This window comes from Anas acuta, chromosome 7 (assembly GCF_963932015.1).
Source record: "Anas acuta chromosome 7, bAnaAcu1.1, whole genome shotgun sequence".
Taxonomy (NCBI): Eukaryota; Metazoa; Chordata; class Aves; order Anseriformes; family Anatidae; genus Anas; species Anas acuta.
Window position 1 is genome coordinate 38195588 of NC_088985.1, and position 17135 is coordinate 38212722.

Sequence of the window (17135 nt, forward strand, 5' to 3'; positions counted from 1 at the left end):
GAGTCCTCTGCAAGTGAAGACTTTCTGTGTTTCTAATAATTTGTACTAGGCTTTTCTAGAGCGGGGTTGTTTTTGTTTTTGATTCACACTCTGTCTGAGCCTAGTTGGCTCCCCAGGCAAGCAGATGATAACATGTTGGTTTCAGTTGCTAGCAATGCCCAGTGGTGTGATACGGCTGGCGTCCTGTCACCTTCTGCTGCCCCCTCTACCCATGTAGCCATCCCCCAGAGGCTGGGCAGGGAAAGGCACCTGTGGCCAGTCTTGGGAGGTTATGGCAAGGTACAAATCTTCCAAGATTTCGTAATTTTTCTGCCACTGTTCCCACTGGTGAACTGTCTCAGAGGTACAGTGCCTGTCTTTGGAATTTTTCTAGAGTTATCATAAAAAATACTTTTCCCAGATTTTAAAGAGTTAGAGGATCAGTGTGCTATTGCCATGGATTCTAGTTGTTTTAAGGCTTGCCGTCAGCACTTTTAGCACTAAGTGAACACAGGGTTTGTTTTATTCTACCACATCCAAGCTGTGCAGAACTGTAAACAAGAATTGCTGTGTGTCAGTCTTTATGCAGATGAAGACATGGCAGTTATCTGCTGTCTGCTTATGACCAAGTGTTACCAACACTGAGGGGATTCAGAAGTTGTGTGTAAGAATTTTAGTCTTCCATGATAAAAGATTCAAAAAGACATGTGGTTTCTGTTTTTTTCTTGTTGTTTTCTTTTACATCAGTTGGAGAATGAGAAAATTTCTTTGTAATGGAACGCCAGTGCCGTAGTATTGTATTTTCCTGTAGCAAAATTGACAAGTACTTACATCATTATACATGGCTGCTATTTCATTAGGCGAATGTCAGTGTCAGGTAAGATCATGGTTTTATCAATATAATGAAAATACCAGTCAAGTGAGGAAAAAGTCACAATTTTCCAGCTCTAAAAATTGATTTTTATTGCTCTTCTTGTAATCCTTTCTTTGGATTAAGTATTTATTATTGATGTGGTCTTTCTTTTAATCTTAATAGATGCTGACATTGTAATTAATTAAAAAATACAGCATTTTTGCCCAAATGGCACTATATTGAAATTAAAAGTGAACATCACATATTAGTTAAACAGCCCTGGCAAATGCCTTGAGTGCTAAGATGATTGCCTAAGCTTCTTGACAATTCCCTTCATCTTGCTGTATGCTGCTTGACCTTTTGAGATGTTTTGGTGTTATTAATAGGTTTGAGCCATTATATCCGAAAGAACAGGGCACAAAAATATGATAAAGTTTATCTTTCTAATGACAGTGCTACAACACCTTAGGCATGCCAATGAAGTCACTTGCTTCATGTCTTTTGAGGCACACTTACACATTACCCAGGTAACTTTTATTCAGGAAATTATGTTTTTTTCTGGAATTCGTCTCTCAATACGTACCTGGGAATGCAAGGTGATGCAAGCTGAGTGCTGACTGTACTGCAGAAGGGAAGCAATGCTCAGAAGAGCTGACAAGGTCCTGTCTTTCAAAGTTCTCTCTAAAGCTTTCGGTGGAGAGGTTGCGATTGTTTAGTGAGAATCTGCCCAGGCCACTTCTTGAGGTGTGGATGTGCAAGCTGAACTTTCTGTCCAAAACTTAAATGGAAAAAGTAACAAGGATAGGAGTAACAGAAATCTGACAGACCAAGTAGCAGTCCTGTGCCTTTTTTTGTTGTAGCCAAAGCCTAACATTTCCAGTCTCTTGATCTTCAGTGTCAACACGGCGGTGTTGTAGAAGACAATTTTCACTGTCGTCGTTCCAGGCCTTTCCACCAGAAGTCACTGCAGGAGTTGTTATTAACTCTGGCACTGTAGATCTATGTAAAAGAAAGTGCATGTAACCTTCTTATCCATAGTTCTCCTGCTGCTTTCATACTACCTCTTAGCTTCCACCAACGGGACAGTCAGGTCACTTTCTGCTTTTATTTTATCCCATTCTAAACGTTCTCCTCTGGGGTAAGATCCTTGCTTGCCATGCAAGCTGTGCATGCCCTCAGCCAGGTGCAGGGCTCCACGGAGGGGCACAGGCCAAGTGGCATCCATGCTCCCCAGTGAGCCTGCGGGCAGCCCCATGGTGCCAGGCTCCTGGCAGTCCCTGGGCACTGCACCCATCCATCAGCTGAAGCATGGAAAGGTTTTACTGTCTCAGGAAGAGGCTCAGGTATGCCAGTATCGATTTTACTGAATTTGGATCAAAATAACCATTGGTCCAGAGCTGTGCTTAGATTAACGGTTAACAATATGAGCAGTTTAACCTGAGAAATGATTGCTGCAGCTAGACTGAGCTGTCGTGTAGATAGCTGTTTGTGACTTTTATCATCCTTTAGTTAGGAAAGGGCACTATATATAGGCAATCACATTTTCCCTGTAAAAGCAGCTTTCATGTCTTTAATCCTTCTGAATGAATAATATACCAAAATATAGAGATTGCAAAAGGGTAACTTCTTACCTCATAAGTTGTATGAGAGATACAGAAGCTCTCATACGAGTTAGTATTTAGCTTAAACACATTTAGTTATTACATAAATGTGCTCACTGAATAAAATATGGGTTGACCTTTGGATTGTTTCTTCCCAAACAACGTGACAGTGTCCCTCCTTCTCCTCCATTCAGCCTGCTTGGCAGAGCTGTGAGTTTTTTTGTTTTGTTTTGTTATGTTATTGTTGTGTTTTGTTTTTTTTTTTTAAAAAAAAAAAAGAAAGAAAAGAACCCTCAAGCCCTTCTTTTCAGCGGTGTCAAGTCAGGATGAATTGGCCAGGGAAGCATGTTTATAGACTGTGTGAAGAACTTTGTCTTTGTGTGGGAACGCTGGTGACACTGGTATGGCTTGCCTGAATGAACTGCGATGACGCGGCTAATAAGGTGTCCTGCTGAGTGCCGCCACAGCCTTTCTCAGACCTCCCACTTAATGCCATTCAGCTCCAGCTCAGTGTAGCTAATTTTTCCCATTCCCTCAATTCTTTAGGCCCCCTTACAAACAGAAAAGTCAACTTTCACACCGTGGAGAAGATAAGTGCTTTAGGAAATAATCGTGTAAACAGAATGTTACCTTCTGACCTGATGCTGATACCTTGGTCTGGGACAAAACCCAGCTGGCTATTGCATTAGACATGGCTATTAAAGGAATAATGCTGCTGATCCTCCTTACAAAGTGCCCTGAGAAATGGTTTAGCCAAATCACAGTGCCTCTTGTCACACTGAATCATGTTCAGCTGCTCTCTTCCATGATCAAATTGCTGATATTTAGATGCTCCCTTGTCTTCTCCTTTCTGGTGACAGTATGGGAGGGGGATAAGTAGGAAAGGAAGTATAAGTCTATGCTGTTTCTGCTTGCCCTAGTATTTTCTGGCTGAATTTCAATGTTGTGAAACATGCATACAGTACACCATATCACTTTTACAGAAGAGGGTACATTTCATAAAGTATCTTTATTTGCAGTGACTGAGTACTTCAAAATGGCAAAACTAAATTACAGAAGGATTTCAATGATTCCAATAACATGGAACTGTTCATTTTAAGATCACACTAACAGATTCATTTAGTTATTTCATGTAGAGAATAAATTTAATAACTAGTCCCAGATCTCCAGGAGTATCAGGAAGAAGAGGAACCTCTACCTCTTATTTATTTGAGTCTTGATAAGAATATGACATCCTCATAAAGAGCTTTGAATCAACTTAACCTTCACAGTCCTTTTAGTTGATACTGTCACCCAGACTTAGAGGTACACCCTTTCACTGAAGTAACTTGACATATACTGGGTTCTAAGACCAAACCCTGAACATTTGCTTTTACTGTGGCATTTGTTTGATTTTTTTTAGGTTTGCCAATTGCATGGGTCTGTGGTCTGAACTGGGAGGTGTGATCACACATACAGGCAGTTTAGCTCAAACTGAAGCTGTTAAGCTTCATTGCTCAGATGGTTTGAGCATTTTCTCATAATTCTCCTGGTACATCCGAAATAACAGACAGGTTTTGTCAGAGATCTTTTGGAAAATGTGTGAGGGGGCTACTGGGCTACAAAGCATTGATCAGTAGTAGGTAGCTTTCCTAGAAGTCCTACTGAGAACAGAGTGACTACATGTCCAGTGTAGCACCAGTAACCTTTCTGGCTTTGTAATGTAGTTGCTGATAGCCAGTGTAAGACAAACCGCAGTTATTGGACCACAAAAAAAAAAAAAAAAAAAAAAAAAAAAAAAAAGTTAAACATTTATTTTTCAGCAAACAAATTGCTATAGTAATTTCACATTAATTTCTACCCTTACCAGTGAAGTTTACTCCTTCCTTATAAACAGAGTGAACCATGGATCTGAGACATCAAAACATTTAAGCATGTGACTTTGACTGGAAACGTTACTTGAAAGTTACAATTGCTTGAATGTTTTATTCTTGTACTGTTGTGTCACGTCTAAAAAGCTATTCAGCACTGATTTAGAAACCATCTGTGGATTGCTTTTCTCTTCTGAAAATACAACAAATTTTAAAAAGAACCAGAGAATAGTCCAAGCAGTCCAAAAGACTTTCAGTGTTGCACCATGACTTAAAGATGTAGAATTAGTTGGAAATAAGCAAAATAGTTAAGGTAATGTGTTCCAAGTGTGAGGAAATGCTCATCTGATGATATTATCAAGGATTTCTTATGCAATTTTAAGCGCTGTGTATTTGGAACTAGTAGAAGAGAAATCATCTATGGCATTTATTTTTGCACACTTTAGAGTTTAAGGCGGTCAGCAATAAATCCTGTCATAGGTGGGAATTTTTTCCAGTGGTCTGTATTTACCATATTCTATTTGTTATTTTGATTTCTAAATTGCACAGAAGTTTTTGGTTTTGGTTTTGGTTTTCATGTTATATGTGCAAATAAACTTTTTTCATAAGCAATACCTTCTGCAGCAAGAACAAAGGATTAGAATAGCAAAAATGTTCTTCAAGCCATTACAGAGGAAAGACATCTCTTTCTGTAAGGGAAGACTTGTAGTCTGTTTGAAAAGTTTTCTGTATTATTTGTGTTGGGTATGCCATGATTGCCTATAATCTCTTAACAGCCTGGTATGGTCACAATAAACAGCACAGTTTGTTTACAAAAGTTAAGTACTTGTGGCTTCTCATAAGTTATGAAATTTTTACCTGAAAGCCACCTATTTTGTTACAAGCTATTTAGAAGAGTTGTACAGGAATGTATAGAGTCTTCAAGAACATTGAAGCCCTTCTGGATAATCTAATAGTCAGCAAGTACAAGATAAAAGAAATAGCGCTAGGTCCTCCCAATAAAAGCATTAAATTAGTGCTGGTGACATAGGTTGGCTGCTTTCTTTTTATATGATTCAAATTTATCTCTCCATTGACTGATTCATGGCAACATTTTTAAGGGATTATTTGATTCATGGTTAAAGCAAGGGTATTGTTTTAGCAACGAATAACAAAGTAAATAGCATAGATTTTGAAGCCTTCCTACTTCATTTGCAAGTGCTCTTTCTTAAAAAAGCAAATATAGTCTTTTGAGTTCTCATTTATTTTTACACTTTATTAGCTATATATTTGTGGCTTAGAATGCAGAAACAAGGAATGGAACTTTTTTTTTTTTTTCAGTTCTTGCTCCAGGCCTAACACCTTCTTTGTGCATCCTTGGTCCTGGTGAAACTGTTTTTCATGGTACAGTGCACAAGTTCTATCCAAATCCCCCTAATGCTGGATGTTATTCCTGCATTGCTGCTGGGAGAGGAAATATTGCTGTACTTTTCTTTATTGCTGTCTCCTTTGCTAACTTGATTCTGATTCTAAAAGCATAATTGAGATAGTTCTTGTGCTATTGATTCAATGGAATTACAGGCACCAGTAAGTATTTCAAATTAGAGCTATCAGAGTACCACACTGCTGAAATAATTCTAAAATTTGGGAATTCTTGAACTAATAATAAGTCCCAGTGTCCAGGATAGCATGTGACAAGCATAAACATCTAGCTGAGTCATTTAAGGCATTTTTATTGTTAGGTATCCCAGGTCATTTAATAAGTACATATACATGTATATGCCTTGTACCACTGTTGTTAATTTTACTGTACGCCTAAATTTCACCACTTGTGAAAAGGAGATACATCGGAAGCCACTTAAACATCATTCTTGAGAAGTAATATTTAGACTATTTTATTTCAATCTGTATTGAGATACTTTTTCTAAAATATCCATCAAGAGAAACTACAAGGGGAGCTACTGGTTAAAACTATCCATTTTAAAGCTGGCATTCATTTGTATGCAAATCATGTGTAAATCAAGTAATGTATAAAACTATGAAATGACTGAATTTTAATTAATTGTTCAGAAGCAGACTAATAAGCTGTTTTGTTCATCAGTAACTGTTTGAGGTTTTTCAAGTTAATTTGGTTAGCAGACATTTTAACTGCCTATTTTTGGAACAGACTGTTTATTCGGAAAATCTATCTTTGCATAATATAATCTCAGACATCATTCTCATAATATCAATTTGCTTTGAGAGGCCTTCTCTAGACCTTGATGTCATTCCTGCAATATCTCTCAGGTTTTTGTCAGCAATAAATGGCAATGGGCAAAGGGATATGAATCAGGAAAGTTGCTGCAGAAAAATCGGTTTTTCTTATGTACAAGTTGCATAGCAGATCTAGCAATTGTAGTATTAGCAGATTAAGGTAAAGTAAATGGTTTAACTTTTAAGTTCTCGTTTTCCTTTAATGTGCCAGGAGGGCACTAATCAAACTAATGTTACGTACAGGTCAAGAATGACAGGTTTTTCTTGATGCTTGCTAGGAGTTGACAGTAGACAGTATTTATTAACAGTACCTGCAATAATTTGTCAGCTGAATGGAGGATTTGAGATTTTCATACCAGAAAAGTCTTTACAAGAGTTTTCACTTCAGATGATCACTACCTTAGGTCCAATGCACATTAATTTTTCAATTGAATAATGTTCCTTATGCAATAGATTACAGTGAACTAAAAATGTGAGATAGTATAAACGAAGATAAAAGGAGTAGTATCTCACTGTAAATCCAATGTTGTATCTTTCTTTACAGCTTTGAAATATCTAAATGGATGTAATGCATTGAAAGGTTTAAAACCATTTAAAATGAATGCCTTCTTTCTGGGCAATGTTGTTCCAGAAGGCCTGCTTACTGTGTACTGCTTTGTCATTATTTACCTATCTATTTGCATTCCTGCCTCTTTCTCATTTGGGGTTTCTGGCATCATAGTGCTTACATATTTATATATTCCCAGAATGTACATAATGTATTGCCTTGCATTTCTTCCTTATTTCTTATATACTGTGCATCTAGTGTGTCAGTCCATTTTTTGTGGGTTTTGTCTGTGTATTTTATTTGTAGCTGTAACAGTCACATTTCACTCCATATCGTCCTTGGCTACTGATGGGAAATTAATTGTATTGATTCTTGTTTTGAAATTAAGCTTGACTCATTGGATTTCTGAATGTCAAGATCTCTGGAACCAAGTAAAACTGCACATTGTTAGGAGTACCAAACAGGTGTTACTAATAATAGATAAACTAATAATACAATAACAATTTTTAATAACACAAAATTTGTAAGATGAACAATAATGTCTCATTTCCTTGTTTATTACTGAGCAAAGGCTTGAGAAAAGAGTTAATCTTTATTCTGCATCTGGAAAGATCACCTTTTAGGTGTTAGCTACAATCTCAGTGAAAATTTGCTTTCAAGATAAGAGAACTGCCTTTCAGAGAACCATAGATAAGCTAGGAAAAAATGTGTAGTTTAATCAGCATCAGTAATGTTTAGCACTAATAAATCACTCTTTTTAAAGTCCTTAGAGTATTAACAAACGCTAGTAAATGCTATGATCACAATCTTACAGATACATAAATACACAACACAGAATTGAAGGTAGGTGAATTCTGAATTTACTACCAATTTGGAGTTCCTAATTTAGTTGCCCAGCCCAAAGCACATATACTTAACTTTTCAAAGGTGTGGAGTACCTCTAGGATGCCCTCAAGGTTTCTCTCTTGCCCAAGTGCTGGTTTTGTATTGATTTTTTACTAACTTCTGCAAACTAGCATTCCTCTAGATTGTTCTTTCAGACAGATAGGGGAATTCAAATGCGTTATTTTAATGCGGTTGGACACAGTTGCCTGAGCAAGGACAATCAGTCCAAAAACATGGTTAATGTATTGAGAAGATTGTTTCAGTATAAGCTGATAGTTTTGATCATTCCAATAATTATTTCTAAGGTAGTACTTAGAAGTAAGATATGCGCGTTTGTACATGTTCACATATACATAAAGCTGAATGGCAGTTCTGTTTGTGTTTTGTTTTTTTGTTTTTTATTTTTTTCCAGAATTATAGATCAGCGGTTTGAGAAAGTTTCATATTTCGTCTTTGGAGATTTCAATTTTAGACTGGATGCCAAAGCAGTAGTAGAGGTAGGACTTTCATTTTTCATTTTCATTTTTGTGGAAATGTTAAAAGTGACTTAATGAACTAATCTTAATGTTAACATCAAGCTTGGCTAAGAATACTGTCAACAAGAACATCTGACAGGTACCTAGAAATGACTGTGCTGGGAAACTGCTGAGGAAATTGAGAAAAACATAGTTAACATCATCATTTTTTCTAAGTAGTGGTGTGTAAAGTGTTTCTTACATGTAGAGTGAGATGTAAATGCGAATGGCCTTAAGAGTCCATACTACCTGTTTATGGTCCTGTGTATAGAAATGGGAAAAACATGGCTACCCATCTGAGATGAGACTTGGAGTCTTCACATTGCATAGAAGAGTCTCTTTCATTGATAGGCATCTTTGAAATCTCTTTTAGCTTCAGCAACGGATACCGCATATGTATTGTATGTTTGTGACTTTTGTCATACATTTGGAGCTCACAGTGAATCTCACAATCTTTTACTGTAATTGGTGCGGGAAAAAATGAGAAATTTCCTAAATTTCTGTAATAGAATTCAACACTTTAAAAATAAGAACAGACATTGGTGCAAACCTTTGTGACAGTAATATCTGAGTGTGGAAGGGTGAGTGGAAGGTTTGTATAAAGGCAAAGGGAATATAGTAAACCTTTTTCATCATGAGTTGAGATTACCTTGACCTCACTGCTAAAGTTCTGCTCCAGGTAGCTTGGGGTCAAAAATGATATCTATGTTGAAAAACAGTTAATCTCATGGATTTCCCACTTTTCTCAGAGTAGCTGCAGTGTCTTTTTGGTGTCCTTGGGGATAGGCATGTATCTTCTAAACCAAAAGCTTTTATTTTGTAAATCAAGTAGCAGGAAGTAAGTAAGCAGCCTGTATGTCAAAGGCTGGATACCTTTCATACAGGTACAGTACAGCTCTCATTCCTTACATGATGATTAGTCCTTCATCTGTTGAAAAATACGAGTTTGACAGCACAGTATATGTAGCTAATAACTTCCTTCTCAGAATCCTTTAGACATTGTAGTCATTTAACCAACAAACGTAAAGCATAAGTGAACATGAACTCAAGTCACTGATATAGAATATTCAGCTTCATATCATGAACATATAATAAAGACTAAATCCTGCCCTCTGGCGCTGTTGTTCCCATAGTTATCATCAATGTTATAGGCAACTTGTTTTTGAAATGTCTGGTTTTTTAATTCACTAGTAGTGCAGTATTATTGAGAATGTGTAGTCTGAGAACATCTCTATCAGTCATGGTCCAGCAGAATTATCTTTTACACCCTGCATTGACAAAGAGCACTGTAAGTTTTTCCAAACGTTGTGCCTCGCAGTTTGCAGGACTGAACCTGCAAGAATGCTTTCTTTATTAACAATAAATTAAGACCTCTACTTTTGTATTTGTGAGCTTCAAAGCAGTTTGCTCCTAACAAAATAACGTCACTAACCACATAGGATGCATACTGAGTGTATTGCACAATGGTAAGGTGGTAAGGGTACAGGAGATTCACAATCCTGACATTGCACTTTTCATCTTACAAAATGCTGCACCAATGTCAATTAATGTTGTTATACATGAGTACACAAGGTTATGTAAAAGGTGTGATTTGAAGATGAATGAAACTCTCTTACCCATTCTTCCTAGATAAAATGTATGCATGTGTGAGTTCAAAAAATGTTAGAGTAATGCACATTTTCTGTTGTTGCTGTTGTTTTATTTGACAAGTAGCATATCCCGTTAAACAGAACTTGACTCAGCTAGATCATATAATGAGAGACCAATTGCAACATCAGTTAAACATAATTAAAGTTGGTCTAGAAACTTCCACTTCCACATATACATATGCAATTAAAGTTGCATTAAGTCTGCATTTGGTACAGTTTATAAACTGGTATGTCAGAAGATACAAAAGATTTAAGAAACGTATGGCCCATGCAGTTTACTACACAGAAGTGGTGGTACAAGCTGAATGTCTTTGCCAGCATCTTGACACCAGAACTGTCATGAATGAATCAATAGTAAGTGTGTAGCATACTGTTTTGACAGTAAAGTCTTGGCACCGATGAAACTGATCAGTTTCTAAAGTATAATTTGGAAGCTTGGAGTTACATACCACCTCTAGTAGGTATTGTACCAGATAGGACTTAATGGTTTGATTGTATATAATATGCAATCCCAAATCACTTTACAAACTAGTTTACGAATGGTGCTTCTCAGCTGTGCCATTTTTCCAAAGTCAACAGAGGGCGCAGTGCCTTGAGCAAGGCCATAGAATTACAGAATCATAGAAGGTTAAGGTTAATCACGGTTAAGGTTGGAGACACCTCTGGGTCCATCTGGTCCAACCCCTGCTCAAGCAGGGACACCCAGAGCAGGTTGCCCTGGACCATGTCCAGGCAGTTTTTGAAGATCTCCAAGGACAAGACTCCACAACCTCTGTGGGCAACTTCTTCCAGTGTTCCATCATCCCCACCATAAAAAAGTGTTTCCTAATGTTTAGATGGGTTACAAAACTTGGCAAAGGTTAGGGTTAGCCTTATGTAATGCTTAGTGCAAGCCAAAGTGTTAGCCTGTGCCTGTGCATAGACAGATCGTTTTCCTGGCCCCTTCTGTCATTTTAAATGTGTGTCTGTGCAAACTGCTGATATGAAACATGTATTTGACTATCAGGAGTGGAGTTAATGCTAGGAATTTTAAGGGTTAATCCATTGAGCTATCATCTTTGTGTATATATTACTAAATTTATCTCTGCTTTTCTTTTTGACCTTTTGAATTCCCTCTTGAGACCACAGTGTGCTGAACACTCGGACACTGGAAGATGCATTGATAGATGTGTTGTAGACTGTGCCTATACCAAACACAAAGAATGAAGTATATTTCTAAAGAATTTCTCTCTTAAGCCATTGAAAGGGAGAATCTGGGAGCTGTGGAGTCCAGACACTGAAGGACTGGGTGCTAAATCAGATGCTAAAAATGTTGCATGTATTAATTCACAATTAATAGACAATAAATCATTAATATATAATTTATTAAATATTTTATGGGAACCTTAATTTAAAGTCATTGATTTCCTTGCTAGGACAATCTGCTTTACTGTTGTTGGAGTAATCCAGGGGGGATCAATAAAACAGGTAAAGGCTTCTGGCAATTCTGAGATCCATATGTACATTAACAAGTGTGTTGTCCAGAGGGATAAACCAGCAAGAAAGAAATAGGATGTCAGTAGCATAACAGGCATAGCAAATACAATTGTTTTACAGTATATTTGAATTATAGCTTGAGCATAATTTGCTGCTTGGTATGATGGTGTTCAGGGAACTACCTACAGCTCAGCATGTTAAAGCATTTCAAAGTTGTCCTCATTCTGAAACAGGCCAATGAGAAAGTTCCATTTTAGTCAAGTTTTCTGGGGAAGAAGTGTATGGCCAAATGTGGGTTTGAGGAGATTAAGTCCTGCTCAACGTCAGGCATATGGACTTTCCCGGCTCCTGTCAATGTGCATTTTAAACCTCTTGGAGGGTCTCCGACCAGGTTTTCTCAGGTTTGTGCAGACAGGAGCTGCATGGCAAGAAGTGGGGAATGCTCTAGTCTGTCTGTGTGTTCAGCTTACAAATGCCTATCTGACACTGCTGGGAGATTCCTTTCATCTGTAATGTGTCTAAAGCACTGACAACATTGTCATTGGCCAAGCAGTGCTGAGGTAGCATGAGTGCATCTTCCTAGTAGATGTGCTGAACCAGTTCCCAGTGTGCTCTGATCGTTTCATCTGGGGGCCTGATCCTTACACGTCCTGGTGTTTCTACATGGCTGAACTGTGACGTTCATCCTTCTGCCTAAGGACAGACAGAGCTGAAAAACGCTACTACTGTGTTACTGGAAAACATCCAGAAAATCTTCTGTTTGTAGTTTGTAGTCAAGCCTCTTAGAAAGTACCACTTTTTTGAAGATCAATTGTAGATCAGTTCAGAGCAACAAATTGCACTCGTGCACTGCTGCTTGTCATATGTCATGCTGGCATTGCATTCTTTTAGTGTTAGACATCCTCAGCTCATCATCTTTCGTGCTCTAAGCATTTCTAAAAATAAGCCTAGTAAGTAGGAAATTCCTTTACCAATACAATACATACAAAAGAAAGATTTACCTTTTCTCAGGTTTTAATTCTTTTAAGGTATGCACGCACAAAGACTTTATTTTTTTCTGATTTTTTATGACTTTTTTTTCCTAAATTTAGTTAATCCTACACTTAAAAAGTTGACCAAGTTTTAGTATTTTACTGATGTTTAAATTCAAATATTTGCCTACTGATTTTTTTTTTTTCGATGCCAGATGTCTTGGATGAGATAGAGCATTCTAGTTACTTGCCTACTGCTTCTGGGTGTTTTCTAGCACTTCTCTTACCAGCTTGTTGTAGATGTGTTTACAACATATACAAAATTACTGTAAGCTTTTATATCTGATCAAATTCTAGTTTAAATCAGCTTGTCAGTGTCTCTAATTCAGGCATTGTCACAACATTTCATAGAAACATGATTTTTTTTTTTTGTTTCTGTATGTAGGTGATGGTTCTCCTATAATTTTTCTGGAAGTTTTGCTCTCCCTGTGTTTTAAACATAATACAGATAGGCCATTGTAAGACAGTGGTTATCAGAAATGCAATGCGTGTATGTCTCTCACCAAGAGACACAAAAGCAGTGCGGGTGACAAAGGTAGTTTTTCTGTTGTTGAGAAGTTATCTTCTAAAACTGAATTGCAAGGAGGCTTGACGAGGCTTGACTTGAAAGAAATCTCCAGCAGCAACAAGGTGTACTCCAGGCTGATGTTGAAGAATATTCTGGAAACATAAAAATCATGAGTTAGTGTTCTGGTTCTTCAAAAAGTGTAATAGGGTAAATATTAGGAGGTTCTCAAATGAAGCAAGACTGGTTGTCTATCAGCTTCATAAAATTAGGATACTAAAATCTCTAAACCACATTAAGGGTGAAGAGGGAACTAATGTTTGTGGAGGGATAAATGGGGTATTTTATTACTAAGAATTGAGGAGGATAGATTTTTTTTGATGATGTGAGAAATTAAGGAAATTAAATTACTATAGGTGAATGAAATAAAATGTCTAACTGCAAGCAGCAAGTTAATTCTCTTCTGTCAGTCCCTGAGATCAAGCAGTTTATCACCTGCGACCTCTGTAGATGACACAAGGCTTCAGGCTGCCAAGGCCATTCAAATCTCCGCTTTTAGCATTTTTATATACATATGTATTTTTTTTTAATTGAAATAACTGATTAGCATCTGTTATTTTCTGTAAGCTCTACAAACACTTACTAGAATAAATGTGGAAGCAGAATTGGCCCTATTAATCTCTCCTTGCCTCTTAACTCACAGAGATCTATGGAAATGCAAAGTGGGAGGGTCTTGACCCCCGCTGGTAAATTTGTGGGGCTGCCTACACACTGGCATCCCACACGGGCTGTCATTTTGTGTCTTTAACATGCAGAGGTGCCCTTTCCCCTTTGTTAGGGCAGATGTTTAAAAAGGAAAGAGTTCTCATTCGTACTAGCCTGCCCACTTGCTAAAACTTGGCGGTTTATGCAGAGCATCATTCAGGAGATAACTCCTGTCACTATTTCACTGCAACAGCCAAGAGCATCGCAGATGACAGGTTTGGTCAGGCTGTTGGTAGAGATATTTCTCCTTCTGTTCCTTCTAACTTCATGAGAGACAGTTTACCAGGGTTGTATTATTTAAATCACTTTTCAAGTGTTAGGTGGTTCTGCCACTAGGAAGAGTATTATTGCTGTCAGTTGGCCACAATAACTGTCTTTATTAATCTTTAAGAATTACTCTATTTTTGTATTTAAAACAAAACAAAAAAGAAACAATAAAACAGGAACAAACAAACAGTTATCCACTGAAACTCTTGCCTATACGCCTAGTTAGTTGTGGGCATGGACAATTCTGCCTCCCTTTCAAAATCCAAATTAGACGTCATATCTTCTAGGCAGTAATGAAAGTCAGATGTCTATACATACAGGATCTCAGCTATACCCAAGTGGTAAACTCTTGTAGGTCTTGCTGAATTCTTCAGTGCAGGATAAGCGAACTATCTGTAGTATGGCAGTGGACAGCATAACATGGTATCTGAAGCACTAAAGTATTTTTTAGATCACGTTCTATATCTTTGGAACATTGTTCTCTTTAATACAATTTATTTTATTTCAGAAAACAAACTTTGCATATGGCATTTCATCCAGCTATAACTCTGTTTACATACATGTATTCTTAAGCAATTTAATAAATTGAAACAAAAAATTAGAAACCTTTTTCTTTAGTAAATCCATATGATAATGATACTTATTACATTAAGCATTTTAGAATATTTACAGAATATTTTTAGAGTAGGTGATGTTTCAAATCTGTAACTGGGGAACTAAAAGGCATTTTCAGAAATGGAAGTAAATATGTTCTGGAAACCTTTTTCAGAAACGGAAACAAATATGTTCAGGAAACCTGTTCTTAGCAGATGCACTCTTTCAAGTTCATGAGTCTTTAATTATGGTTAAAAATCACTATGTTAGTCCTACTCTTCCAACTAGACTATGAACCTGACTACTAGTGCTGGTCCAGACCTTACTTGTATCTTCAAACAGGCTGGATCTTCAAACAACTCTAAGCAAAGAACCACAAATTGTTTACAATGGGAGGGACCTCTTAAGATCTAGTCCAACCCCCTACTTAAGCCAGGTCACTTAGAGCAGGTTGTTCTGCACCATGTCTAGTTGGGGTCTGAATATGCGCAAAAATGCAGACTCTCGGGGCATCCTATACCAGTACTGGGTCACCATCACGACTGAAACATGTTTTCACATGTTCAGAGATAACCTCCTGTGTTCCAGTGTGTGCTCATTGCCTCTTGTCCTGTCACTGGGCACCACTGAAATGGAGCCTGACTCCATCTTGCCCATTCCCTCCCATTGGGTCTTCAGACCATTGATAAGGTCCCCCTGAGCCTTGCAGTTCCAGGTATCTCAGCCCTTCCTCATATGAGGGATGCTTCACTCCTTCATCATCTTTGTGGGCTTGTTCTGGACTCTCTCAGGTATGTCCATGTGCCTTGTGTGCTGGGGAACCCGGAACTGGACACAGTGCTCCAGAAGTGGCCTCACCATTGCTGAGCAGAGGGAAGAATCACACCCTCAACCTGCTGGCAACACTCCTCCTGATGCAGCCCAGAATGTTATTGGTGTCCCAAGTCATTCCTAAATAGCAGGGTATCACCTATGCATTATAGTAACCGCACGTCTGGTTTATGTGAACAGCTGAGATGTCTCAAACTTTTCAGTTGGATCCTTTTTCAATAGAAAAATGAAAATACATCTCAAGTATGCAATCCGCATCACAGCTGTCTGGTGCTGGGCAAGTAAAACCATTTTAAGGCATGAAAAAGGGCCTTTATCCAAAAAATCCTTAGCCACAAAATATGAAAAAGATGAAAGTCTTTCTTTTCCCTGCTTTAATTATGATTTCTCCCACTGCAACATGCAACAGAATGAGAAAATGAATAACTGCGTAGTGATTTGGTGCTGCAATTACAGAAAGTCTTGGCTCATATGAGAAATGGGCAATTGCTAGCAGAAAGCAGAAGTGTGTTTAAGAAGGTGAACAGGTGACATCTGAAGCACTTCAGAGAATGACAGCTTGAGAAATGACACAAGGAAGGAGTCTTCCCAGCAACTGGATCAGATGTGGCAGTGGGATTTAACTAAACAACTAAATCAGTTGTTGCAGGCTCGTGCACAACTAGAAAGTGCAAGAGCCTGCAAAGACCATTCTGTATGTTGAGTCAGCTGCCTAGGTAAGGATTCCCCATCTCAGCCCTCAACTATTACTGTTTACCTAGGTGCTTTCTTGTCCCAGTCCTGAACTGGTATATTTTTCTGCCTTTGGGGCCACGAAAAAATACACTTTGCTTCTCTCAAGACATTTATTTTGTTTGTGGCTGTGCTCACCCAATCTTCTCTCTAGCTCATTTGTTCCTTTTTTCTTCATCCCTCTTAAGGTTTTGCTCCCAGTTCCACAGCTCCACCCCATCTCTCCATTTGCTGGATGGGATATGGAGAACAGCTGTATGTCTACAGTTCTCCACTAGTTCTTATTTCACAAGTATTGAAATTAGGTCTTAAAACAATAAAGTATATGGACAAGTCTTCTTTTTTATTGATAGAATATGAAAAGCTATACTCAAAAGTTGCTGATGTAAAGTTATTAATAGTTTGGATTATGAAGTGTAACTTCACAACTATGTTTCAGTCTTCGGTGTTTATGCACATAACTAGATGATTTTATTCTCCTTACAGCTGCAAAATCTACAAGAGAAACTGACCTGTTGTGCACATTTCACAGTCTATTTTGTGGTTCCAGAACAGATACTGAATATGCACACAGCAATAAAAATACGTTTTCAGATGCTTTGTGCATGTTTTGATGCTGATCTCAAACTTTATTGCTCTTTAGTGATGACTTGTTGAATATAGTTGGGAGGGTTGGAAAAACTGATGAAATGAAAATTGTTGACAGCTAAGAAAACTATTTCTGTCTATTCTAGGCTTACACCAATGTTTGACAGTCTAATTTTTATCTTTTCTTTCTTCTGCAAGAACTGAAACTGATTAACAAATCTTTTTAGACAAACAA

At 37.7% G+C, this 17135-nt stretch overlaps 1 protein-coding gene across 1 annotated transcript in view; it reads left to right on the plus strand.

Moving 5' to 3' along the window:
- The window catches only part of INPP5A (inositol polyphosphate-5-phosphatase A), a 238091-nt gene that overhangs the window by 158492 nt on the left and 62464 nt on the right, over positions 1–17135 (plus strand). The window contains exon 9 of the mRNA XM_068689358.1: positions 8360–8444. Coding sequence (XP_068545459.1) covers positions 8360–8444 — 85 coding nt within the window. The remainder of the gene's footprint in view (positions 1–8359; positions 8445–17135) is intronic.